The 24,006-nt window shown below is 34.8% G+C and overlaps 1 protein-coding gene across 6 annotated transcripts in view; it reads right to left on the bottom strand.

Moving 5' to 3' along the window:
* Positions 1 to 24,006, bottom strand: part of CNOT2 (CCR4-NOT transcription complex subunit 2) — a 116,274-nt gene that overhangs the window by 41,957 nt on the left and 50,311 nt on the right. For 4 of the 6 annotated variants that reach the window (XM_072843256.1, XM_072843261.1, XM_072843260.1 and 1 more), the window contains one exon: positions 6,397 to 6,519. In XM_072843256.1, the coding sequence (XP_072699357.1) occupies positions 6,397 to 6,519 (123 nt within the window). Of the gene's footprint in view, positions 1 to 6,396; positions 6,520 to 16,605; positions 16,664 to 24,006 lie in introns of all 6 variants that reach the window. The other 2 variants (XM_072843257.1, XM_072843259.1) reach the window with 1 other exon arrangement.

Here is a 24,006-nt window from a genome sequence, read left to right as displayed (position 1 = left end):
TACCGGGAGCCCAATGTGGATTTCAATCCCGGGTCTCCAGGATCATGCCCTGGGCCAAAGGCAGGCGCCAAACCGCTGCGCCACCCAGGGATCCCTTACTGGCCAGTTTTTATCATAAATTATAATTTGAAATTATTTTGTTTCCAGAGAAAAAATTTACAAAATTATACCAGCCATTTGTTATGTTTAAAAGCTTTCTTGTCAATAGTTTTTATAATAAAATTGTTATTTGCAGATGATATACATTAACTATTAAAAAAAAACCCAAGACAATCAAATGGAATAATATTACTATTGTTCATATTAGTAGTAAAATTTACTTAATATTTACTTTCTGGTCTTCTAAAAGTTTTGCATACAGTTATTTATTCAATCCTTATACCTACCCATGAGTCATGTACTATTTTTATTTTATAGATGAAAAAGCTGAAACACACAGGGACTTAGTAACTTGCCCAAGGACAACTAGCTAGTAAGTCATGTGAGTGAGATATAAAATCAAATAGCAGAACCTACAGAACCTATGTTCCTGTTCCCAATTCAACAAAAACTAGTAAGTGTTTTCTTAGGTAGTTGGTTATAAAACAAACACAAACTATTCATTACATCAACAAAAAACAATCAGATAAATGTAACAAAAGTGGCAGCCATAAAACTCTACTTATTAAAAAAAGCATAAATAACAAAAGACAGACTTCTGATAATCAGCATAAATGTGCAATAGTCAAAAATATTTTTATAAAGAAGGATGTGAAAGACCTTACCTAAGATGTGAAAATTGTCTATAAAGCTACAGCAATGCAACTATGTTGTAGTTCTGCCATAGAATCAGTGTGAGAAACAGAACAAGAGTTTAGAAACAGGCCCAAGAATACATCAGACATTATATATATATATTAAGAAAAGATTTCAAATAGCCTTAAATGGGGCAGTCTGGGTGGCTCAGCGGTTTAGCGCCACCTTCAGCCCAGGGCGTGATCCTGGAGACCCGGGATCGAGTCCCACGTCGGGCTCCTTGCATGGAGCCTGCTTCTCCCTCTGCCTGCCTGCCTGTCTGTCTCTCATGAATAAATAAATAAAATCTTAAAAAAAAAAAATAGCCTTAAATGAATGGTGCAACTCAAGGGTGAACAAATTCCTCCCTATGTGAGAAATCTAGCACACTACTTGTATTTGTAGGGCACATGAACTAAGAATATTTACTTTAAAAAAAAAGTTTACTTTTTAAATGGTTATATAAATACTTACATAATTATCCTTTATTTAGCCTCTTGGCCCATAAAGCCTAAAATATTTATTACCTGGTCCTTTTTGGAAAAGTTTTCTAACCTGTGATCTAAAATATAACTGTTGTTGGGACAACTGGATATTAGACAACCTCACTAAGAGGGTAGGAGGAGTACAGGGGTAGAGATCCAGGCACTAATATTCACACCTTAGACCAAAATACATTTGGGGGGGGGGGGGGGAGTTTGAGTGAGGCGTGAAGAGAGAGAATCTTAAGCATGCTCCACACTCAACGCACGGCCCCAGGCAGGGCTCAATCTCACCACCCTGAGATCATGACCTAGGCCAAAATCAAGAGTCAGATGCTTAACTAACTGACTCAGCCACCCAAGTGCCTCAACCAAAATACATTTCTAAGGGACCTAAGTTATATCTGAAGAATGAAGCACAAAACGCTAAAAGAAAGTAGTTGGAAAAAGTCTAAAGTATGGTCTCAAAAACGGAAACCACAAAAATAAAAAGACTGATGAGTCAAATTCAATAAGAATGATAAATATTTTTATATTAAAAAAATCACTCATTAAACTGCAAGCAAAAACACTCGAAAAATATTTGTAACAAAGCACAAGAGACTATTTTTTGTTGTTATTGTTGTTGTAGAGTCCCTAGTGTATTATGAAAGGATTCTTCCAGTATTTACACAAGAGACTATTAATTTATGGGAAACGCTGACAAATAAACAAGATTTACCATCTCAATAGAAAAATAGAAAATGGCACCATGTGATCTCAGGACTCTGCATCAGGCTTCCTGCATGGAGCCTGCTTCTTCCTCTGCCTGTGTCTCTACCTCTCTCTCTCTCTCTGTGTCTCTCATGAATAAATAAGTGAAATGAAAGAAAAGAAAGAAGAAAAGAAAAGAAAGAAGAAAAGAAAAGAAAAGAAAAGAAAAGAAAAGAAAGAAAAGAAAAGAAAAAAGAAAAAAGAAAAAAAAAGAAAAGAGAGAGAAAGAGAGAAAGAGAGAAAAGAGAAGAGAGAAAAAAAGAAAGAAAGAAAGAAAGAAAGAAAGAAAGAAAGAAAGAAAGAAAGAAAGAAAGAAAGAAAGAAAGAAAGAAGAAAAGGAGTCAATCCCATTTACAATTGCACCCAAAAGCATAAGATACCTAGGAATAAACCTCACCAAAGAGGTAAAGGATCTATACCCTAAAAACTATAGAACAGTTCTGAAAGAAATTGAGGAAGACACAAAGAGATGGAAAAATATTCCATGCTCATGGATTGGCAGAATTAATATTGTGAAAATGTCAATGTTACCCAGGGCAATATACACGTTTAATGCAATCCCTTTCAAAATACCATGGACTTTCTTCAGAGAGTTAGAACAAATTATTTTAAGATTTGTGTGGAATCAGAAAAGACCCCGAATAGCCAGGGGAATTTTAAAAAAGAATACCATATCTGGAGGCATCACAATGCCAGATTTCAGGTTGTACTACAAAGCTGTGGTCATCAAGACAGTGTGGTACTGGCACAAAAACAGACACATAGATCAATGGAAGAGAATAGAGAACCCAGAAGTGGACCCTGAACTTTATGGTCAACTAATATTCGATAAAGGAGGAAAGACTATCCATTGGAAGAAAGTCTCTTCAGTAAATGGTGCTGGGAAAATTGGACAGCCACATGCAGAAGAATGAAACTAGACCACTCTCTTTCACCATACACAAAAATAAACTCAAAATGGATGAAAGATCTAAATGTGAGACAAGATTCCATCAAAATCCTAGAGGAGAACACAGAACACCCTTTTTGAACTTGGCCACAGTAACTTCTCGCAAAATACATCCACGAAGGCAAAAGAAACAAAAGCAAAAATGAACTATTGGGACTTCATCAAGATAAGAAGCTTTTGCACAGCAAAGGATACAGTCAACAAAACTAAAAGACAACCTACAGAATGGGAGAAGATATTTGCAAATGACATATCAGATAAAGGGCTAGTTTCCAAGATCTATAAAGAACTTCTTAAACTCAACACCAAAGAAACAAACAATCCAATCATGAAATGGGCAAAAGACATGAACAGAAATCTCACAGAGGAAGACATAGACATGGCCAACATGCACAACATGCAATTCACTTGCCATCAGGGAAATACAAATCAAAACCACAATGAGATACCACCTCACACCAGTGAGAATGGGGCAAATTAACAAGGCAGAAAACAACAAATGTTGGAGAGGATGCGGAGAAAAGGGAACCCTCTTACACTGTTGGTGGGAATGGGAACTGGTGCAGCCACTCTGGAAAACTGTGTGGAGGTTCCTCAAAGAGTTAAAAATAGACCTGCCCTATGACCCAGCAATTGCACTGTTGGGGATTTACCCCAAAGATACAGATGCAATGAAACGCCGGGACACCTGCACCCCGATGTTTACAGCAGCAATGGCCACAATAGCCAAACTGTGGAAGGAGCCTCGGTGTCCATCGAAAGATGAGTGGATAAAGAAGATGTGGTTTATGTATACAATGGAATATTACTCAGCTATTAGAAATGAGAAATACCCACCATTTGCTTCAACGTGGATGGAACTGGAGGGTATTATGCTGAGTGAAGTAAGTCAGTCGGAGAAGGACAAACATTATATGTTCTCATTCATGTGGGGAATATAAATAATAGTGAAAGGGAATAGAAGGGAAGGGAGAAGAAATGTGTGGGAAATACAGAAAGGGAGACAGAACGAAAAGACTGCTAACTCTGGGAAACGAACTAGGGGTGGTAGAAGGGGAGGAGGGCGGGGGGTGGGAGTGATTGGGTGACAGGCACTGGGGGTTATTCTGTATGTTGGTAAATTGAACACCAATAAAAAAAATATCAAAAAAAAATAAATAAACATTAAAATTATTAAAAAGAAAGAAAAAGAAAAAGAAAAAGAGAAAGAAAGAAAGAAAAGAAAGATAGAAAGAAAGAAAGAAAGAAAGAAAGAAAGAAAGAAAGAAAGAAAGAAAGAAAAGAAAAGAAAAGAAAAGAAAGAAAGAAAGAGAGGCACAAAAATAGGTAATCCACAAAAGAAGAAAAACAAATGACCAGCAACTGTATGGAAAAGATATGTAACTACATGACTGCATGTGTGTAAATTTAACAATGTCTTAAAGTATTTTTAAGGGGGGGTGGGGTACAAGGAAAAAGAATCTCAAGCAGGTTCCAGGTCCAGCACAGAGCCCCAAGCAGGGCTAGATCTCATGACCCCCAGATCATGATCTGAGCCAGAATCAAGAGTCGGGCACTTAACTCACTGACCACCCAGGAACCCCTGTTTTAGTGTATTTTAAAACAGTAAGTTTCTTTTGTATACTGCAAAGACTTAAAGGTAACAACTGATGAAAGTAAAAACGGGTATATTTTTACTTTCTAGTAAAAAATATGTCGGGCAGCCCGGATGGCTCAGCAGTTTAGCGCCTGCCTTTGGCCCTAGGAGTGATCTTGGAGACCCAAGATCAAGTCCCGCGTCGGGCTCCCTGCATGGAGCCTGCTTCTCCCTCTGCCTGTGTCTCTGCCCCTCTCTCTCTCTCTCTATCATAAATAAATAAAAATAAACCTTAAAAAAGGGGGGGGGGGGTTGTAAAGCAAATCACTGTTATTTTTGTGACAAAGCTAAACAGGAATGGTAACCAACATATGTAAGTGTATTTAATCATTTTGACTAAGAACCTCTGATATACAGTATTTCTACTCTCTAGAAGACAGACATCTTTGTCATTCTCTATACATACTTTATTCCAGATTTCAGTGTGAAGGCTTATCTTCCTAATCAGAATGAGTGCTTTTCATCAATAAGTAATATTCCATTACTATTTTTTCCACAAAACTTAACTTGCACTATAGAATCACAGTAACATACACATAGATAAGTTTTATAGTTTTTGCAAAAACTATATCCCAAATTCTTTAACTACAAGATCAATACACAAACATAGAAACTTAAGTAAAAACAAATTCAATTATAATCTATATCCAAGAGCATATAGATGGGCAATAAGGTAACAGAAATTAATTAGAGGACATTAGTCACCACATATTTGGAAAACTCCTAAGAACACAACTGATACATTGTTGCCAAAATAACAATTTTTCAATTAAAGGGGAGTAATACCACAATGGGGGGGGATCACCAGATTAAACCAATTTGTGAAATTCTAAGACATAGGAAGTGATTTACTAATGATCAACTTTAAAGAAAAATGAGAGCATTTGTTACATATCTTACAATTTTATAAATGCTTTAAATATCAGTAAGAATCTCATCAGGTTAATAACTAGAATAGATTGTTATAAAGAGGGAAATTTGGAGCAGCATAAAGGGTTGAAAGGAAAAAAATAATGGGTGGGTACAAAGTACAAAAATGCAACTGGTTTGACTACTACAATATATAGTGTATAATTTAAAGAGGCATATTAGAATTTGGAAATAACCATTAATTTATTTTAAAATATTTTATCAATTTACTAATTATGACTTAGCTATGTTAAATCCTTTCAATCCAAATGGGATTACTGAACTAGTCGCCTTCCAAAGCACTTAATTAATCCACATCTCTATATCACCTTCCATGTTTTGACCATAGTTCTTCAAAAATTTTTCTGTAGTAGCAACCCTATAGTTGAACAGAGGAGATGCTCTTACTAACTAAAGTTTAGGATTACAGCCTAAAGATTACACAACAAAGGTAAAATTGCACTGAATCTTCCTATTTTATCTTTAAATCTTGCAAATCTGCTTTCTACTCTATAGGCATATTTTAATATAAAAATACCAAGTTACTAAAAAAAATAATAAAAAAATAAAAAATAAATAAATAAAAATACCAAGTTACTTCACAAGTTAAAAAAAAAACAACTGATGATCGAGAAGTGATACGATGTTTACCTCTTGTCTTTGAGTTGTTCTTACAACAGTATTAACCACATCCCAACTTCAGAGTTATAGGACATTTTATCTCCCACTAATATGTAAGGGCATCATTTCTGTATCCCTAGGACCTAGCACTGCGCCTAAAACACAGTCCCTCAAACAAAGATGGTACTCTGCATTTCACATACTGCTTTTCAGGAGCCAGAAAGAAACAGACATACACTGCTGAGTAAACACAATATAACTGATTAACTTACATCTTTTTCTGACCGATGTGGAAACATAGAAGACTGGCTGTAGTACATGTTTTCGTCATGGTAGTCACTGTCGACCCCCTCTACAAACTTCTTTCTTGAAGCACCAAACATGCTGTTTGTCACCTAAACAAAAAGATTGCTTTTATCAAGAGTTATATTTTGGAAGATCCCAAGTTTTAACAAACTCCTATGTGGAAAACAGAAGATAAAAGAAGCAATGCTAAGATAAAGAAACAGATCAACTAAGGGAGGGATAATGGGGCATGTGAAAAAGTCATAAATCTAACTATAAGAATATAGTATTATATTTTTGTTTCCAGGCTCTAAAAAGCAAGAGGAGAAACTTAATAAAGCCTATTTAATATAATAATTCCACTTACTTTAAAAGAAATATCATTTATTCTTGAAATCTGCAACCTCAAATATAATTTTCCCATACAAAGATCTTTAAAAAATTAACTTCAGGTTTAATTATCCAAAATCTTAACACATATCTTCAGTATTAATATTTTGTCATCACTATGTCTAGTTTGTAAATGATCTGTTTTCCAGAGCATATCATCTTCACTCACAATCTAAGTTTATTGAGATGTATAGCACTTGAGTCAGCGAATAATGGCAAACCACAAACTTTATCTCTAGCCACAAGTACCCACTTCACATAACAGTGACGTTTCATTTACCATCCTGGTTTAACTTTACAGTTTCTGTTACATAACCTGCTTATTACTCTTTTGTTTTTTAAGTCTTTACCACATCCAATATTAGTAATTTTGAACTAACACCAATACAAATAATTACTAAATCTATGCTAATTATCTTTTTTTAAAAGGCAGTGTTAGAAAATGGTCACATTTCTTTATTTTTTTAGGTAATTTCTCCACCCAATGTGAGGCTTGAACTCATGACCCCAAAATCAAGAGTCGCATGCTCTACTGAGCCAGGCAGGCACCCTGTGCTAATTTTTTCTCCTTAGGATGACCTCTTTATAAGGTTTCCAAAACTATCAACTGACTAGGTTATTTCTGGTCAATGTGTCTTCCAACAATGGTACTTTGTAGTCTGAAGTAAACTGAAATGTCACGATGGAAGACATTTGTAAAGACTTGACTACATAGTGACTACATCTTTTCACAAAAATTGTGGGGAAAAACTCACATCATATTTGACATCTGTCTTGTACACTCATAGTGAATAAGGGTATTTTCTTCAATTATAAATAAGAAATGAACAACTTCTTTTACTTCACATTTCAAAATCAAACGTGTAGTTACTACTATTTATGGGTAGACTGTGTGAACCGATAAAGTTGCAGTCTTTAATGACCATATTTGACATACAAGTTTGTTGAAAGCACCAAACTATTTAATAATTGCTTTATATCTTATGATCCCCTGTTAAGTTTTTAAGAAACTCAAATATTTAGCCATGCTTCCTTTTGAGGTCTGAGAAAAAGGTATTTAGTTAAATATGAGCAACAGTCTGATGACAATTTAGTGACTGTTTTGGGGTTATTAATTTCCTTAGGTGTGAAATACAGAAAGTTATTTTTAAAGGGTTTATTATTTTGTTAGAATATACTTAAACTTCTTTAGTAGTAGACTCCCTGGTAAATCTCATAGAAGCTCTTCTGTAATTCTGAATGTAATTTCAGGGAGTAGAATCCCACATGCCTATCCATCAACCCCCTAAGTAGTCTTTAACAGGAAAAAGAAGTGTTTTTTAAGGAGTTTTATTACAGAAAAGTAACAGTGGAAAAAGCACTTTAGTCTGCAATTAAGAATCTTTACAGATGAGATTTTAAAAGTTTATTTTGCGAAAGTTAAGGATATATTTAATTCTCTTTAAAGGATCATTACTATTAAGTTCTAATTCTTAGAAAGGATAAACATGTGGAAATGGCATGATACCTAGAAAATTCAGTAAAATATCAGGAGACTACCAGGGTTACCTCTCATCAAATTATACACATATAAATCAACTCAAAGGATACAAAGTAAACTCTCCTTAACAATTTTTGTATGACATTTATCATCAAAACCATTATAGACTCCTAGAATTCCAAAATTGAAATTAACTGTATAGAATAAAAAACTTCATGTTAATATTGTGTAAAAGGTTTTACTGTTTGAAAGTAAACCATATGAAATCCCTCAAAGGAGAGCAGAAATGTTCCCCGTTCATTAGTATAATTTTCCCACACTCACTGTGTGTGTGTAAGAGAGAGAGAGAAGGGAGGCAAGAGAAAGAGAAAATACCAAAAAGCAGAATTTCATTTTTGTTTTGTGTATTTCAACACAGAAATTACATAATCAGTTCAAATATGAATTATTCTTACAGGACTTCAGCAAAAAAAGAAAGGTAAGAGTGTTAATACTTTGCTTGCTCTCCAAACGCAACACCAGTCCAGGAATAAGTACCAAAATGAAATAAAGAATTATCTGATCCTGGGCAGAGAGAGAGAGAGAAAAGGAAAGAACAGAACTACACAGTAAGTTTTTCATAAAAGCTAGTTTACTTAATTTTTAAGAGTCTGTGCTTTATTCCACACAGAATGAGGCACTGGGGTAGTAAAAGTATTTTAGAATAGCCATGAAAGATGAAACTAGGAATTTAACAACCAAGCAAAGAAGTAAGGGAACCAACTACACAAAGACCTATAGGAAGATTATTCAACAGACACAGAGAACAGCAAGATCCTCAGTGGTGTGACTCAAGCAGTAGGAACTTAGAAGTCAGTTACTGGTGGTCCCAAATCTTGCTGTGCCTTGCAGGCCCTGAGGGACTTTGAATTTTATTCCATGTGAGACAGAAGTCTAAAGGGCTTGGGGATAGTCTGAGTAACAATTTGGCACATGTATTTTTTAACAACTGCAGTTATTCTGTAAGGAATGGACAGAAAAGAAGAAGGGAAGCAGGCGGTGAGAAATAATAGTAAATTAGACCACCGAGGTAGTGGTAGAAATGGAGACACATAGTTAGAAAAAGGATATATTCTGAGAGAGACCAGACACTAATGGATGGATGGATGGATGATACTAAAGGCTAAGGTATTTACATTATTTCCTGGAAGAGAGTAAGTAGTAACCAAAGGAATCTAGAAATCAATTTTTATCCATTTCAAAGAGGATATGACAAGAATATATTGAAATTACTGGTAATTTTAGCCATATATATTAAAGTCAATTTGGTAAATGGAAATTTAAAAAATAAAATCATACTACATTTTACATCATATAAACCATTTGTGAGAATCTTTAGTATATACCAATTTGCCAGCATTTTTTCAAGCAAACATATCAAGGGCTTACATCTACTTTGTTAACCGACTACCTTCTCTCTGGACTTTCATATCAGATGCTATAACAAAGGAGAAGCAAAAAGAGAGATTTTACCAAGAAAGAATTTGATATGACATACGTATGTACCAAAAGCAGTTTCTTAAGCCTTTTTTGAACACAGATCTAAAAGATTTAATAAAGACATTTTATCTTTCCTTTGATTCCACAAACTCTAATCAGAAAGATAAATATATAGGTTAGCTCACACTAATCTTACCATCCTAAGCACCCCCGCCCCGAACCTCCTCCCACCACTCACCCTCCTTGCAAAAGAGTAGGTCTCAAAATGAAGTAGTACAGAGAGGGGAATAAAGTGACAGGCAGAGTGGAAGCACCAAGCTGGCCGGATTTTCCCAGTATACTTCTTCATAATTTAATTTAGCTATGAATTCCTAAGGTATGACACCCTCAACATTTAAATACAGTATTTCAAACATAAATTAAAAAATACAGTATTACAAACTCAAATACAGTAAATCAGAATCACAAAAAAAAAAAAAAAGTATTTGTAAAACCGCATACTTAAGATAATCTAAACCAGTAACTTCAAAGACTAGTAAAGTGGCCAAATGTGGAATGGATGACAATTAAAGAACAGAAGAAATAAAAAGCAAGGCCTGGAGCTTTTTAAAAAGTTCAGGGAAACAAAACTAGGACATCTTATAAATGAAAAACTTGAAAATATACATCTGAAAAAACCACATAGGAAAGGGTGAAAAACAGACTCAGATCATACCCAAGGCAGGATGAGATTTAATCTTACACATATTTCCTTCAGCAAGGCCTCTGGAGAGGAACTTACTCTGAAATCATTTATTGTCTATAATGCTGGCAAATGTTGGCCCGGGCATGGAATCCTATTCCCAGGGACAGAAACACATCCATGGCAGAGTGGTCCTTTTCCTGACAGCAAACAAATGTAGGCTGATTTCAAAATCTATCTCCAGGATTAACTCAAGGTTCTAGCAGCAAATTTTAAGGTACCCTAGACATCTCTACCTAAGAAGTACAATAAACTAAATCAGTATTTAAAACTGATTTCCCAAGTTATTTTCTCTTGTTTTGTTCTGTACATCCAAAGTTCTCTTCTTTCTTCAAAGTGGCTTTCACATCTTTTTTTGCCATTCTTCCTATCATCATCTTAGTTTAAGCTCTAGATTAGTTTGGTTTAGCCTCCTGACTAGTCTGCTTTCACATTTCAACGAACATGCTGAAGGGATACTATATGAACTATGCCAAAGACTGTGGTACAGTGAGGCACCTGGCTGGTTCAGTCAGTTAAGTGTCTGCCTTCAGCTCAGGTCGTGGTCCCAGGGTGGAATCCCTCTAACCCCTCGACCTGCACTAGCTTATGCTCTTTCTCTCAAATAAAATCTTAAAAAAAAAAAACAGCTGTGGTAATGAATACAGAAGTAACAGCTCCGAGTCTTTTTTAAAAATTATTTTAAAGATTTTACTTATTTATTCATGAGAGACTCAGAAAGATGCAGAGACATAGACAAAGGGAGAAGCAGGCTCCCTCTGGGGAGCCCAATGTGGGATTTGATCCCAAGACCCCAGGATCACACCCTGAGTGGAAGGCAGTCGCTCAACCACTGGAGTCCTCAGCTCCAAGTACTGAACAAGTTAATAGTCTAGCTGGGAAACATACCTGTGAATAAACAATTACAATATGAAAATCTACACAGGTACTGAGAGCACAAATAAGGGAATATTTGTGTCTGAGGGAAACCGACTATACGATTTTATTATCAAAGAACTTATGTTTGACAAAGACTTAAGAAATTTTAAAAGCTGAAGTGTGGGGGGTGGGAGGTTGAAGCAAACTTTTCCCATAAGAGACAGCATGTACAAGTGCTCAGAAGTGAGAGAAAGCCCAAGAAACAAGACTTTCAATATAGCTAACACAAAAGATGTTTGGAAGGATGGTGATAGGTGGTAAGGAAAAGTAGGCTTGGTCTTCAATGCCAGGTTAAGAGGGCAAGAGTATAGGCAGGAAAACCAGGTACAAAAATCGAGGTGATGAACTAAGCCAGATTTCCCTTGACTAACAGTTTATTACGGCGCTATACTAATAACCACTACACTGACTCACTTTCATGTTCTCATCTCTTGTTAATTTCTCCTACCCAGAGGATACAGACCAAGAATCCTGAGATCCTGACCTTAACATAATTTTGTAGCAGTAATTCTCTCAAGACCCCAAACAAAACTTATGCCTCAGCTTAATTTGTTATTCACAGTTGTTCCTATTCATGTTAATCTCTGACAAAATGCCATCTTTAACTTTTATGATCTTCAACAATTAAAACTCAAGCTGACTAGACTAACTTTAAATATTCACTGAAATTATCCTTATCTTTCCTAGCATAAGCATCTCCAATATTCTCCAAACAGATCTTTATTAGCCCATTCTTATCCCCCTCAAATCTACTCTCCCACATTAACCAAACTGAATTTTTAAAATGAAAATTTAGGGACACCTGTGTGGCTCAGTGGTTGAGCGTCTGCTTTTGACTCAAGGTGTGATCCCAGGGTCCAGGATCGAATCCCACATCAGGCTCCCTGCAGGGAGCCTGCTTCTCCCTCTGCCTAAGCCTCGGCCTCTGTGTCTCTCATGAATGAATCAATGAATAAATGAATGAAATGAAAATTTAATTGTTGTAGCTCTATTGATCAAAATGCCTCAACAGATTCCTAAAACAATAATAAGGCTTATAAGGTCCTCTGTAAACTCTCTGACCTTAACTCTCTCCACAGGTACCCTTCCACAACTAAATTTGCCACACTACACAAGATTTTTTCCACCTCAGGGCCTTTGTATACGCTTATACCTCTATTTAGAATGTTCTTTCTTCCATTTGAAACTTTCACACTAAGTTAGGGCTCCTGATCTACAGTCATTGAAAATACTTTACCATAACTACAATCATACAATAATAAAAAAGAACTTTTATTGATCACTTACTATGTGCCAGGCAATATACTCTAAATGCTTTAAAATGTACTGCCTTATGCAATCCTCAAGTATTTACTTGTGTAGTCCTCATTTTTAGATGAGAAATGGAGAAGCTGGATAACATGCCCAAGGTCATACATCTGATGTGCCCAAGGTTCCATATCTGATAAGTGACAGAAATGGGATATGAATCCAGGCAATCTGCTGGAGTTCCCCTTTTTAACCACTATAATACAATGACTCTCACACATATAACTAATACTTTAAAGTGTGTATTCCCCCAAATTATAAGCTTCATGATGGGAATAGGAGTTAGGGGCAAAAAGAGCAGGGTGCTCATTTTGCAGTGAACATAGTAGCAGAGGATGTTAGAATCAAATATCTGTGCATGTCAAAAAGATCTCTTTAGCTGAAAAATGAGAATAAACTGACTAGAAGAGGTATGTAAAATAAAAGCCACTCACTACCAAACTACCCATTTTAGAGAAAGTTCCATTAATTTTAGAATAAAATTATGCTTACAAGAACATGATTACACCAATTAAAAAGTAATTAAAAAGTAAAAGTGTCCATATTCCAAATGAACTAATATTTTAAGCACTTTCTAAATACAGTGAAAAATAATACAATCCTTCAGGGAATCAGGATTATAAAATCTCTAAATTTCATTATAAACTACTGAAATAGACACTGCAGCACTGAATGTGTAGCATACATCTATTAAATCACTTCAAATAAGAACAAATCCCTAATGGCAACTTCCTGTGGGTTCTCTAATGTAGTCAGAAATTTTACTGTTAACATGCTGATATATGTGTCTCATTATAAAATCAACTATTTCACATTAAAGTATGAAGACTTTTCAATAGCCATTAATTTTTTTTTCATTTCTAGCAACAGAATTTGCTTGAACTTTGTAATATAAAGGAAAAATTTGCCAAATATAAGTCATTCAATGCCTTGGAGGAGAGAGGAAGAGACTGTTCCTTTCTTACAGTTTCCCTAAGGGAGTTTTTATTAATCCACTCTGCTGAATACAGAATTTGACTTCTTCCTTTTGTTTCCCTCCCAATTTCCCATTCACTATCAGTAAACACTTCACAAACATATACACACAAAATTATCTGTTGTCTACAAGGTAAGCAGAAACTGGTAAAAAAAAAAAATCAGTCAATTACCATTAATATTTACCAGCTTTATCAAGATGTAGTGAATCAATATTTGAAACCAATCATGAAAAGCCATAATATCTGAAGATAATCTGGTATTTCTTCACAAACATATACACACAAAATTATCTGTTGTCTACAACATAAGCAGAAACTGGTAAAAAAAAAAAACCAGTCAATTACCATTAATATTTACCAACTTTATCAAGATGTAGTGAATCAACATTTGAAACCAATCATGAAAAGCCATAATATCTGAAGATAATCTGGTATTTTTATTATCTATTACAGAGAAGAGTGACAGACCAAACCTCACTGAGATACTGCCCAAATTTTGTGAAACTAGAACATTCCTAAATCAAATATTATACATGACAACCTAGAAAATAGTGAGAACCCAGGGAATTCTTGTTTTAGGAGTATTTTTCAGTAACAGGATTCTGAGCTACCAATTCTGTTTCACAACTATTATAAATAATCCTTATTTTATTTCATTCCTGAAAAACACTAAAAAAAGAAATGGGCTTAAGTCAAGGACAAAAGGATACATACACTGGAAAAAAAATTAAAATCTAGCTTCTCAAAAAACAAAGAACTCAACATCTGAGTATCTTTAAAAAAAAAAAAAAGAAAAGATCTTTCTCTACTCATGTAAGAAACATACCACTCATGAAGTCCTACTCGTTCTAGAATAATGAATAATTTATGAATCTGCTTAGGATAGATCTAAGAAAAAGTGAAAGTTTAAGTAAATTTTAAAGGTAGAATTTCTAAACTCATCAACTTGAGCCAACAGCATAGAAATACATAAAAACAATTCACTTGAGTTTCAGCAAATGTAGAATGCTCAATAAATGAACAGTAAAAACCTTAATGAATACTGAAAAGACAGTTTACAGGTAGATGCACAGGAAACATAGGACTCTAGCTATAGAAACATGATTCAGCAAAAAACTAGGGGGCTATGTGAACATATCCACAGTCATCATTTTGGACAGCAGGTAAATATTCTGGCACAGAGTCCTTTCCTGGGGTTACAGGGATATTTTGTAAAAGGTCTTATCCAAACAAAACAAAACAAAACAAAACAAAACAAAAAAACAAAACAAAACCTAGGTGGCATATATCCAAGAAAAAAACAGAGGGCAAGCAAAGAGTGAGAAAAGAACACATTATTCTTCCTAATCCAAAAACCATCTACTAAATTCTGGTGTCTGAAGCTGCTTTACTCAGATCATATTCCCCAAAACCATGTACACCATGTCTTAAAATACACCCCTAAAATTTACAAATTCTCTAAAGTGTGTTATTGAAAATCTATAAATGCCCCTATCAGTTTGACAAGTGAAAGGACATACAACAGTAGAAAACCTTTACATTTAAGATACAAAACAAATCCTGTAAGCATAAGGGAAACTTCTTAATGAGAAGAACTATCTTAAACCAATCTTAAAAACCTTAAGAGAGAGGATCAGTCTAATAAAGAAGGGAGGAAGGGAAATCCAAAAGAAACTGGATGTATGATCTGCTTTGCCAAGATACTATGCATTTCTACAAGGCTCCTAGTAAATTTAAAACAAAAACAACAAAACAAAACACACAACTCTAGAATTTAAGGGGAGAAAAGGAGGATAAATTGCTGAGGATTCCAGATTTTGAGGACCTAAAGTGCCAGTCAGCATCTCAGTCCCTTTAAGCATGACATACTTTCTCTGAAGAAAGTTTAGCAATCATAGGCCATATTAAGTCTACTTTTCCTGGATATAATTTTGAATGTCTTGTTACGTGCAAAACAATGTAGAAATCGCTTAATTAAGAATTATACAGGATCAATCTGGGAGAATGAAAGAAACAATATTTGAAGGCTTTCTGAAAAGCAAGAGCCTAAAAGAATAGTATTAGTAGTAAGCAAAGTAGTGCAGACCTAGGGTTACATTGCTACGAAATTATTTCCAATAAGTATACATTAAGGGAAAAAATATGTGATGTTAGATCATGATTTTCAGTACAATACAAAGAGAAAATGCCTGGAGTGTTAGAATTTCTCACACACACACACACACACACACACACAGGTGACCTTATTCATTCAAGAAATCTTTGAACTTTTGTAGCAGACATTCATTGCTCCTACACTCATTTTTGTTAATCTCAAACCCTACGATGGTAGAAATGTTCCACTTTTCCGGTCTAGACTTCAGAGAAAAAGATATTTGAAGTTTCTATTCCTGCAGATAATAAAAATGCAGCTACTTGCCTAAAATCTCAAGAAAGAAACAGCATGTATAAAAAGCTAGTGGAAGGGAACTAAAACTTGCCTCATTCTGAGACCAACTTACACGTAGCAAAATTTTAAGTCTATGAATTTCTACCTCCCCACTTTTTTCTTAACTTCCTTTCTGAAAACAAATTTTCTGGTCCTGCCATACACTGTGGAATATACGAAGTTTCTAAAAAAAAAAAAAAAAAAATCTAATAACCTTTCTTTGTATTATCACATTAATGGTTTATTCAGTTTAAGTTTTTCTCTGTTTCACATCTAACTAACAAAAAAGTAATTTCTTAAGACACTAGACTCTTTTATTTAACAATTTCTGGTAATTTTATGAGAAAAATAATTTACAAAAGCATTTTATTTTTAAACTAATAAAATGATTCACTGATAAATGGCCCAACACCCACCCTCAAAATACTGATGACAGTACCATTTTTCCCCCAGACTTTCCCACCACATACTTACCTGTGCAACTTCTTTCAACATTTGCTACTCTGGGGATTGGAAAGCTCAGAGCTGGAGGCTGAAGTGAAGAAGGAAAGGTTGGAGGGTGAGCCATGACACCAGCCCCACACTAGGAGCTCCCCTGAGATACTACAGCAGGGTTGACACCATAGCTCTGAAGTTCAAACTCCAGCAAACGATAAGAAAGGAGTCCAACCAGAACATGATAAACGATGGGATTCTTCTGCTCTTTGAAAAATAAGGAAATCATGCTATAAAGATCTGAATGTCCAGTTTCAACATTATGACTCCCTGTTCACATCTTCATTATTCCCAACCCCAGAATCATCTCTCAGACTGACTGAAAGTATGAATCAAAAAAAGGACAGCGGGCAAAAGCTTTCTATAAACTTGAACACTTTTTTTCAGAAAATGAAAGGACAGGGCTTACCTGGCAATCATGAAATCATCTAAGATAGTATGTTAAAATACTTTGCCTATCCACTCCTTGTATACCTTGTCTTGTTCTCCTAAGCATTCAACATTAAATCTTAGACTCTCATGTATATTAACACCATCAACCAGCAGAATGACAGAGACTACATGGATGTATTTAAATTCCTAAAAATGGACCAATGAACTTTTTGAAAACCAGGGATAACTTCTGGTGTAAGTATATTCCTTGGGAGGAAATGATTTAGAACATTCCATCCTAAAACAAAATACACATTCTTTTCAAGTGCACATGGAACATTCTCCAGAATAGATCACACCTATTAGGCCACAAAACAAGTCTAATTAAAAAAAAGGAATTTTAAAAAAAGTGTTCCACTCTGATAAAAACAAATAAGGACCCTTCAATTAAAATAACTTGAAACAAACTAAATGATAAAGAGAAAAATGAAAAGATTTTTAAAGAAATCAATCTAAATATAGAACTTAAATGTGATTTATTTACTTTTATAAAAATGTGAATTTTTGTTTTATAATACTAAGTGAATTATTGATTCAGAGAAAGCTAGATTCCATTATGAATACTAAGGCTAATAAAAATAGATGTTTAAATTATTCAAAGATAACATCTATTCAATAACATATTACTGAAAGTGGCAAATATTTTGAAATTGTATTCTAAATATAGAAGAGTATCAGAAAAATTGTTACATGAAGTAGTTAAAAATGAAAAGTATTCCATCACCAAGGGAACACAGGATCTTTAAAATACTTCTAAACACCTCGCCATATAAATTAATGCAATAAACATTCAGTAGGCATCTACTATGTGCTAGATATCACATTTCAACTCTTACTTTATCCATTTGGTGCTCAGAAATAAAGGAACATTACAAATCAAAGGGAATAGAGGTGAAAACACATTTACAACAGCTTCCAAAGTATTATTTAAGTTACCTTTACTTCTAAATCTCCTACCATTTCCACTTCTCTTATCGTGTTCTTGCCACAGTACCCCCCACCCCCCACTCCAATCTCCAAGGCCTTTACATTTCTATTCTCCAGGAAGGCTTTTCCCCTACATATAGATCTATATGGTTTCTTACCCCACTCAATTTCAGGTACTGAGTCGTCTTCGTGAGGACTTCCTTATCTATTGAAAATTACACTACTTTTTCCCCCAACCCCTTAGGCACTCTCTATCTCCTTTCTTATTTTAATATTTTTTTCTCCACATTATCAACATGTAATTTATATTGTATTTTATTACTTTAATGCCTCCCTATGCTCTAAAATGTCCGAAATTTTTGTCCCGTGAGAACAGAAGTTTTTGTCTTTTTGTTCACTTGTCTTCTTAGGATCTGGAATACTGCCCTACAGAGTAGGCTCATAGCATGAATGTGCCCTCATCTTACTCCATGCATGCCATTACATGAGTGTTATTTGACACCAACTGATCAATGCATTGCTTACAGCACAGGGCAAAAATTTTATGACACACAATTATTTTTAAAGCTAATGGAATTATGTTGAAAATTAATGTTCTTTACATTTCTGAAACATATATGAATAAAACTGTTGTATGCCTTTTCCCACTGAAATTGACAACCACTTCCAAAATACCTAATAGACTGCCAGAAACCTTCAGTGGTTTGAGTGCCATACTATGAGAAGCACCAGAAAAGAACTGGGAGATTAAAAAAATTTCCATTTCCTTAATTTGTTTCTCAAGTTAGATTTCCTTTTTTAAAAAGTTGTTTTTAGAGTATTTCAGATTTATGGTTCAATATTATGAGACATGACTCCTTTGTATCAGAAAATCCCACTAGAAGAATTATACTACTTAGAGCCACTGGGTTGCACTGTAATCCATGGGAATATGCACTCTTTGGAGTTAGCCAAACAGTGCACTGCCTGAACAGTCTCATAAAGTGGGCCTGCTACAAATTAAGCACTAATAATTAAATACTCTTCAAAGTACTATGTGTGTGTATATATGTGTGTATGCATGTTACACAGGCACATATATATGTATGTATCCATATAAAAAGGCACATATATATATATGTATCCATATAAAAACTCAATCATAGCAAAACCTGTATAAGATGATTACTTTTACCTCAAATTGAGCACAGAAGGGTGGAATCTACAGACTCTAGACAGATCAAGGATGTTTCCCTATCACAGCTATCATGGAGAACATCCACACCTTGTGACTCCAGTAAGATCAAAGGTTTGTTCTCCAGAAAAAACCGAAGTATATAGGCTCTAAATCTTGGTACTTAGCCAAAGTGCAGGTGAAGGGTGCAGCATGGACCTGAAACCTGAAGGATGAAGACTTACATTTGTAACTGTAAAATCAATCCTCCTCTTTCTTCCCTTAACTTGCTTACAGAATGCTATGAATGAAAATGTAAGAACCACCTCTGTCATGCCTTTGAAACTATGTATCTTCTATGGAAAATTGAAACTGCTCAAGAGAAATGAATGTCACCCACAATCAAATGAGGTACCTCCCCAACAAAAAGACTAATTTAACTACATAGTAATAAGCTCTTTCTACAAACACTGTCCCCATGTTTTACAAATTTGTTATTTGTAAATAATTTTAGACTTACAGATTACTTGCAAAAATAGTATCAAGTTCCCATATGCCCCACTTCCCCCTAGTGGCAACATCTTAAAAGACCATAGTACAAGTACCAAAACTATAAACAACTTCATACAGATTTCACCAGTTTTTCCACTAATATATTTTTTCTATTCCAGGATCCACATTACATTTAGTTTTATGTTTCTTCAATCTTCTCCAACCTTGGACTTAACCAGTTTTTCCTTGCCTTTCACAAACAACACTGATGTCATTAGGAATACTAGTAAAATTATTACCTCAGTGGAGAAAAATGGCTACTGTTTTTACGGGTCTATTAGATTCTAGGAGATCTTGAGGAAGGGAATTCAAGGGAAATCATGCAACTGTTTAGGTTAAAGAGAATCATGAGTTATGATGACTACATGTATGAACTGTAAAATATTTACTGACCTATACTCTTTTATGTGTCTTTCCAAAATGACCTTAAGTGCTGAGAACAGGTCTAACGATATATTTGTGTATTACACACAACATAGTGTCTTACACAATAGAAAATATTCAAGCCTTAACTGAATATTGACACAGAAGCCTTTTCTCTTTATCAGAAATGGTTTCTCATCTATCTTCTCAACCAAAACATAATTTTTAAAAAATGAAATCTTATGATTTGTACTTCTAACCAAGATGTAGTAGTAAGAACAACCTGCCCTCCTGCCTAACCTGAAACTTTAAAAAAGGACAAAATACATTAAGAAATGGTTTTCAGACATAGGGCATAAGGCAGTTCAAGACAATAACCCCTAAAGAGAAGAAAAGAATTGATGTAAGCCCTACAACTGCCCTTGCTAATACACTAGAGGAGTTGCTGGGCTGCACTGCAGGGGGAGGGAGTCCTGGTGGAACTTAAAAATCTCCATGAATTGAGGAAGTATAGCTCAGAGTCTAGGTAGGCCAAGGGAGCTACAGTAAAAAGTCTAGAGCACCAGACAGAAGACAGCTGCAAAGAAAAAGAGTTATAGATATCTGAACAAGGTTCCTCTTGAGTCTTCAGCTAAGTACTGACCAACATATGCACAAAGCAAACTGCCAGAGGCTGGAAAGAGACAATGGAAACTCCAGGACTTACATGGGGCTGTTTCCACAAGTCAGCGTACTAAAATAAAATTCACATGGCACTGTGTAGAGTACTCAGAAGAGTACAGTCTCAGTAGTTTGGAAAAATTAGCCCTAGGCTAAAGGCTACTAGTGTTCCATGGAAAACAAAAATAAAAGAAAAAAAAGGGCTCAAGCAGCTTCTAAGTAACTAAATTTTGTCCCCAAGGAAGCTCAAGAATATTAACCAAAAAAACAAATATACAGGCCTGAAAAGGTAAAATTTCCCAGGACTGGCATCCAAACAAATGCGAATCAAATTCCCTTGGGAAAAATGTCCTTCCACCTAGTCTTCAACAAATTCCCAGAGTTCTAAGAAACATGAAACAATAACTTAACACACACACACCACAAGGAAACAAAGTACCATAAGGAGAACCAGCAAAAACAAAAGACATTAAAATGATCTGTACTAACTTCCAATTGCTCGATTTACCACACATTAAATTCAGGAATGTATAATCAAATAGAAGAGGATATGACAAAACACAGATCTAAAGAAAGGAATGAATAATGATAATATGTGAATAATAATGGGTAAATATGTGGGTAAAGAAGATAACAGACACAAGATTAACAAAGAGGATCTAGTGAAGAGAAACACAGGCAATACACCCATCAATTGGTCAATATGCATTTTGTTCAAGTTCGTAAACAAGTAAGTGATATCGTTCTAACCACACTCTAGCTACAGTGGAATTATGTGAGAAATCAGTAACAGAAAGATAACTAGAAAAATCTCATAGGTTTGAAAAATTAAAACAAATTTAAGATTAACAGACATTAAAATAAATCCTAGAAGTAAAAAAACAATAAAGATTAATGAATAAATATAAAATGAGTATAAAACATAATAAAGTAAAAATAACAGCTAAAAATTCCTAGTAAAACTACAAATTTCCAGCAAGACTGACAAATAAGGAGAAAAGAGTTATGATCACAACCTTAAAAATGAAAAAAGGTGTTATGTTCCAGAGGGGAAAAAAAATTTATTTATCCTGATAAAGTATATCTATCAAAAATACTACATCAGGGCAGCCCCGGTGGCGCAGCGGTTTAGCGCCGCCTGCAGCCCAGGGCGTGATCTGGAGACCCTGGATCGAGTCCCACATCAGGCTCTCTGCATGGAGCCTGCTTCTCCCTCTGCCTGTGTCTCTGCCTCTCTCTCTCTGCATCTCTATGAATAAATAAATAAAACCTTTAAAAAAAAAATACTGCATCAAATATATTTATGGGTGACAACTTAAATTTTAGGACAAGTGACAAGAGAAAGATTTCTATTATTAACACTTCTAGTCAACAATGTATGAGAAGTATTAATTCAGAAAAGAAACTCAAGTTGTAAAAATTATGAAAATATCAAAACTGTAATTTCCAGATATTTATATGAAAATCCCCAAAGAATCTACAGATAAATTATAATAAAGAGTTTAGCAACATTGAGACAATAATCAATTAAAAAAGTTAACAGTATCTCAACACAATAACACCTATAAAGTATAATTTTAAAAATACCATTTATCAAAAAAGCAACAAAACTGTGTACATAAGTCTAATCAAAGATTTGTGGGTTCAGTATTAAAAATACAACAAAACAAAAACAAAAACAAAAAAATACAACAAAACTTTACTGAAAGAAAATACAGAAGACCTGAATAAGAATTCAGGAGAGGAAGAATATCATAAACATATCAATTCTTCCCCAAGTAAAAATGAAGTCAATGAAATCCCGCTTATAAATTCAATGTTTTATAGGAAGACCAAGGTGAAAAGAAAGACAGACATCAAGATTTAGCACAAAGGTACGGTAATTAAAATTCAGTACTGGTGCAGGTGTAGGCAAACACATCAAAGTAACAGAATAGGAATTTAAAAAACAGGTCCATGAATATAAAAATAACGATTTAAAATAGAGTAGTCCTGTTACTTAGTTGAGGAAGGCAGAAAAATATCACTACTACATGATGCAAATTATCTATATGCCAAGGAAAGGGAATTGGACTCCTTACAGTATAAACAAAAATCAATTTCAGATAGATTGAATGTAAATATGAAAGTCAAAAAAATCTTTAAAAAGATAATAGGAGAATATCTTCATTTACTTGATTTCAATAGGGAAATATTTCACAAACCTCCATAAATTCTTTAAAAAAAATAAAACTTTGGCACCAAACATCAGGTCAATATAAACACTGTTGAGAGGACTCAAAACAAGTAAAAACACTCCTAAAAATATTCCTGAAAGACCTTTTGTGAATTTAATTTTCCTAAATTTTAAAAATATGGCTTGGTTCAAAAAACTGTTCTAACTTCATAAAGCTCCCTCTTGTTATCTTCATGTGATGTTTAAAAATACAATGACTTGTTTTCTAAGATTTTCTGGTTTTTGTTTTCTGAGACCTTATTTTATTTATTCATGAGAGATACAGAGAGAAACAGAGACACAGGCAAAGGAAGAAGCAGGTTCCCTGTGGGGAGCCCAATGTGGGACTGAATCCCAGAACCCTGGGATCACAACCCGAGCTGAAGGCAGATGCTCAAACCACTGAGCCACCCAAGCATCCATCCTCTATCATTTTTATTGGAGGTTCTCTTTCCTCATCTATGTTGTTGTCTCTCTCCTGTTCCATTGTGATTCCATTCCAGAAACTTCTCAGGAGGGTCCTGGAAGGGAGCACTGGTAGGCCAGTCTTGAGAGTTCACAGAGCAAGACTGCTGAAGTTACTTTAGAACACAAGTCCTCTACATGGATCTAATATAATATAGTAGGCAAAATCTCTCCCACTTTCAAATTGGACAATCACACTTAATCATTTTCAAGCTGGTTGTTCACTACTTTTGAGATACCTCTATTCTCAGGCCAGACACCTCAATACTTCTTTCTACTTTCTTATGCACTAAAAGTGATATATGTAGGTTCTTTTGGTTAGTTCTCATCTGTTTATATTTGAGGGTTCGTGGTGATATCTCACAACCAAGTTCTGTTACAAATGTTTTCATGGGTTTGGTTTTACTATCTAGTATATACTAGACAATAAGTAAATAGTAGTAAATTATATTTACTACCTATTTTGATGTGGAAATTCAGAAAGATTTAAAAAACTAAGCGCGGGCAGCCCGGGTAGCTCAGTGGTTTAGCGCCGCCTTCAGCCCAGGGTGTGATCCTGGAGACCTGGGATTGAGTCCCACATCCAGCTCCTTTGATGGAGCGTGCTTCTCCC

The sequence above is a fragment of the Canis lupus genome, chromosome 11 (assembly GCF_048164855.1).
Source record: "Canis lupus baileyi chromosome 11, mCanLup2.hap1, whole genome shotgun sequence".
NCBI lineage: Eukaryota > Metazoa > Chordata > Mammalia > Carnivora > Canidae > Canis > Canis lupus.
This window is presented reverse-complemented; position numbering and strand designations above follow the sequence as displayed.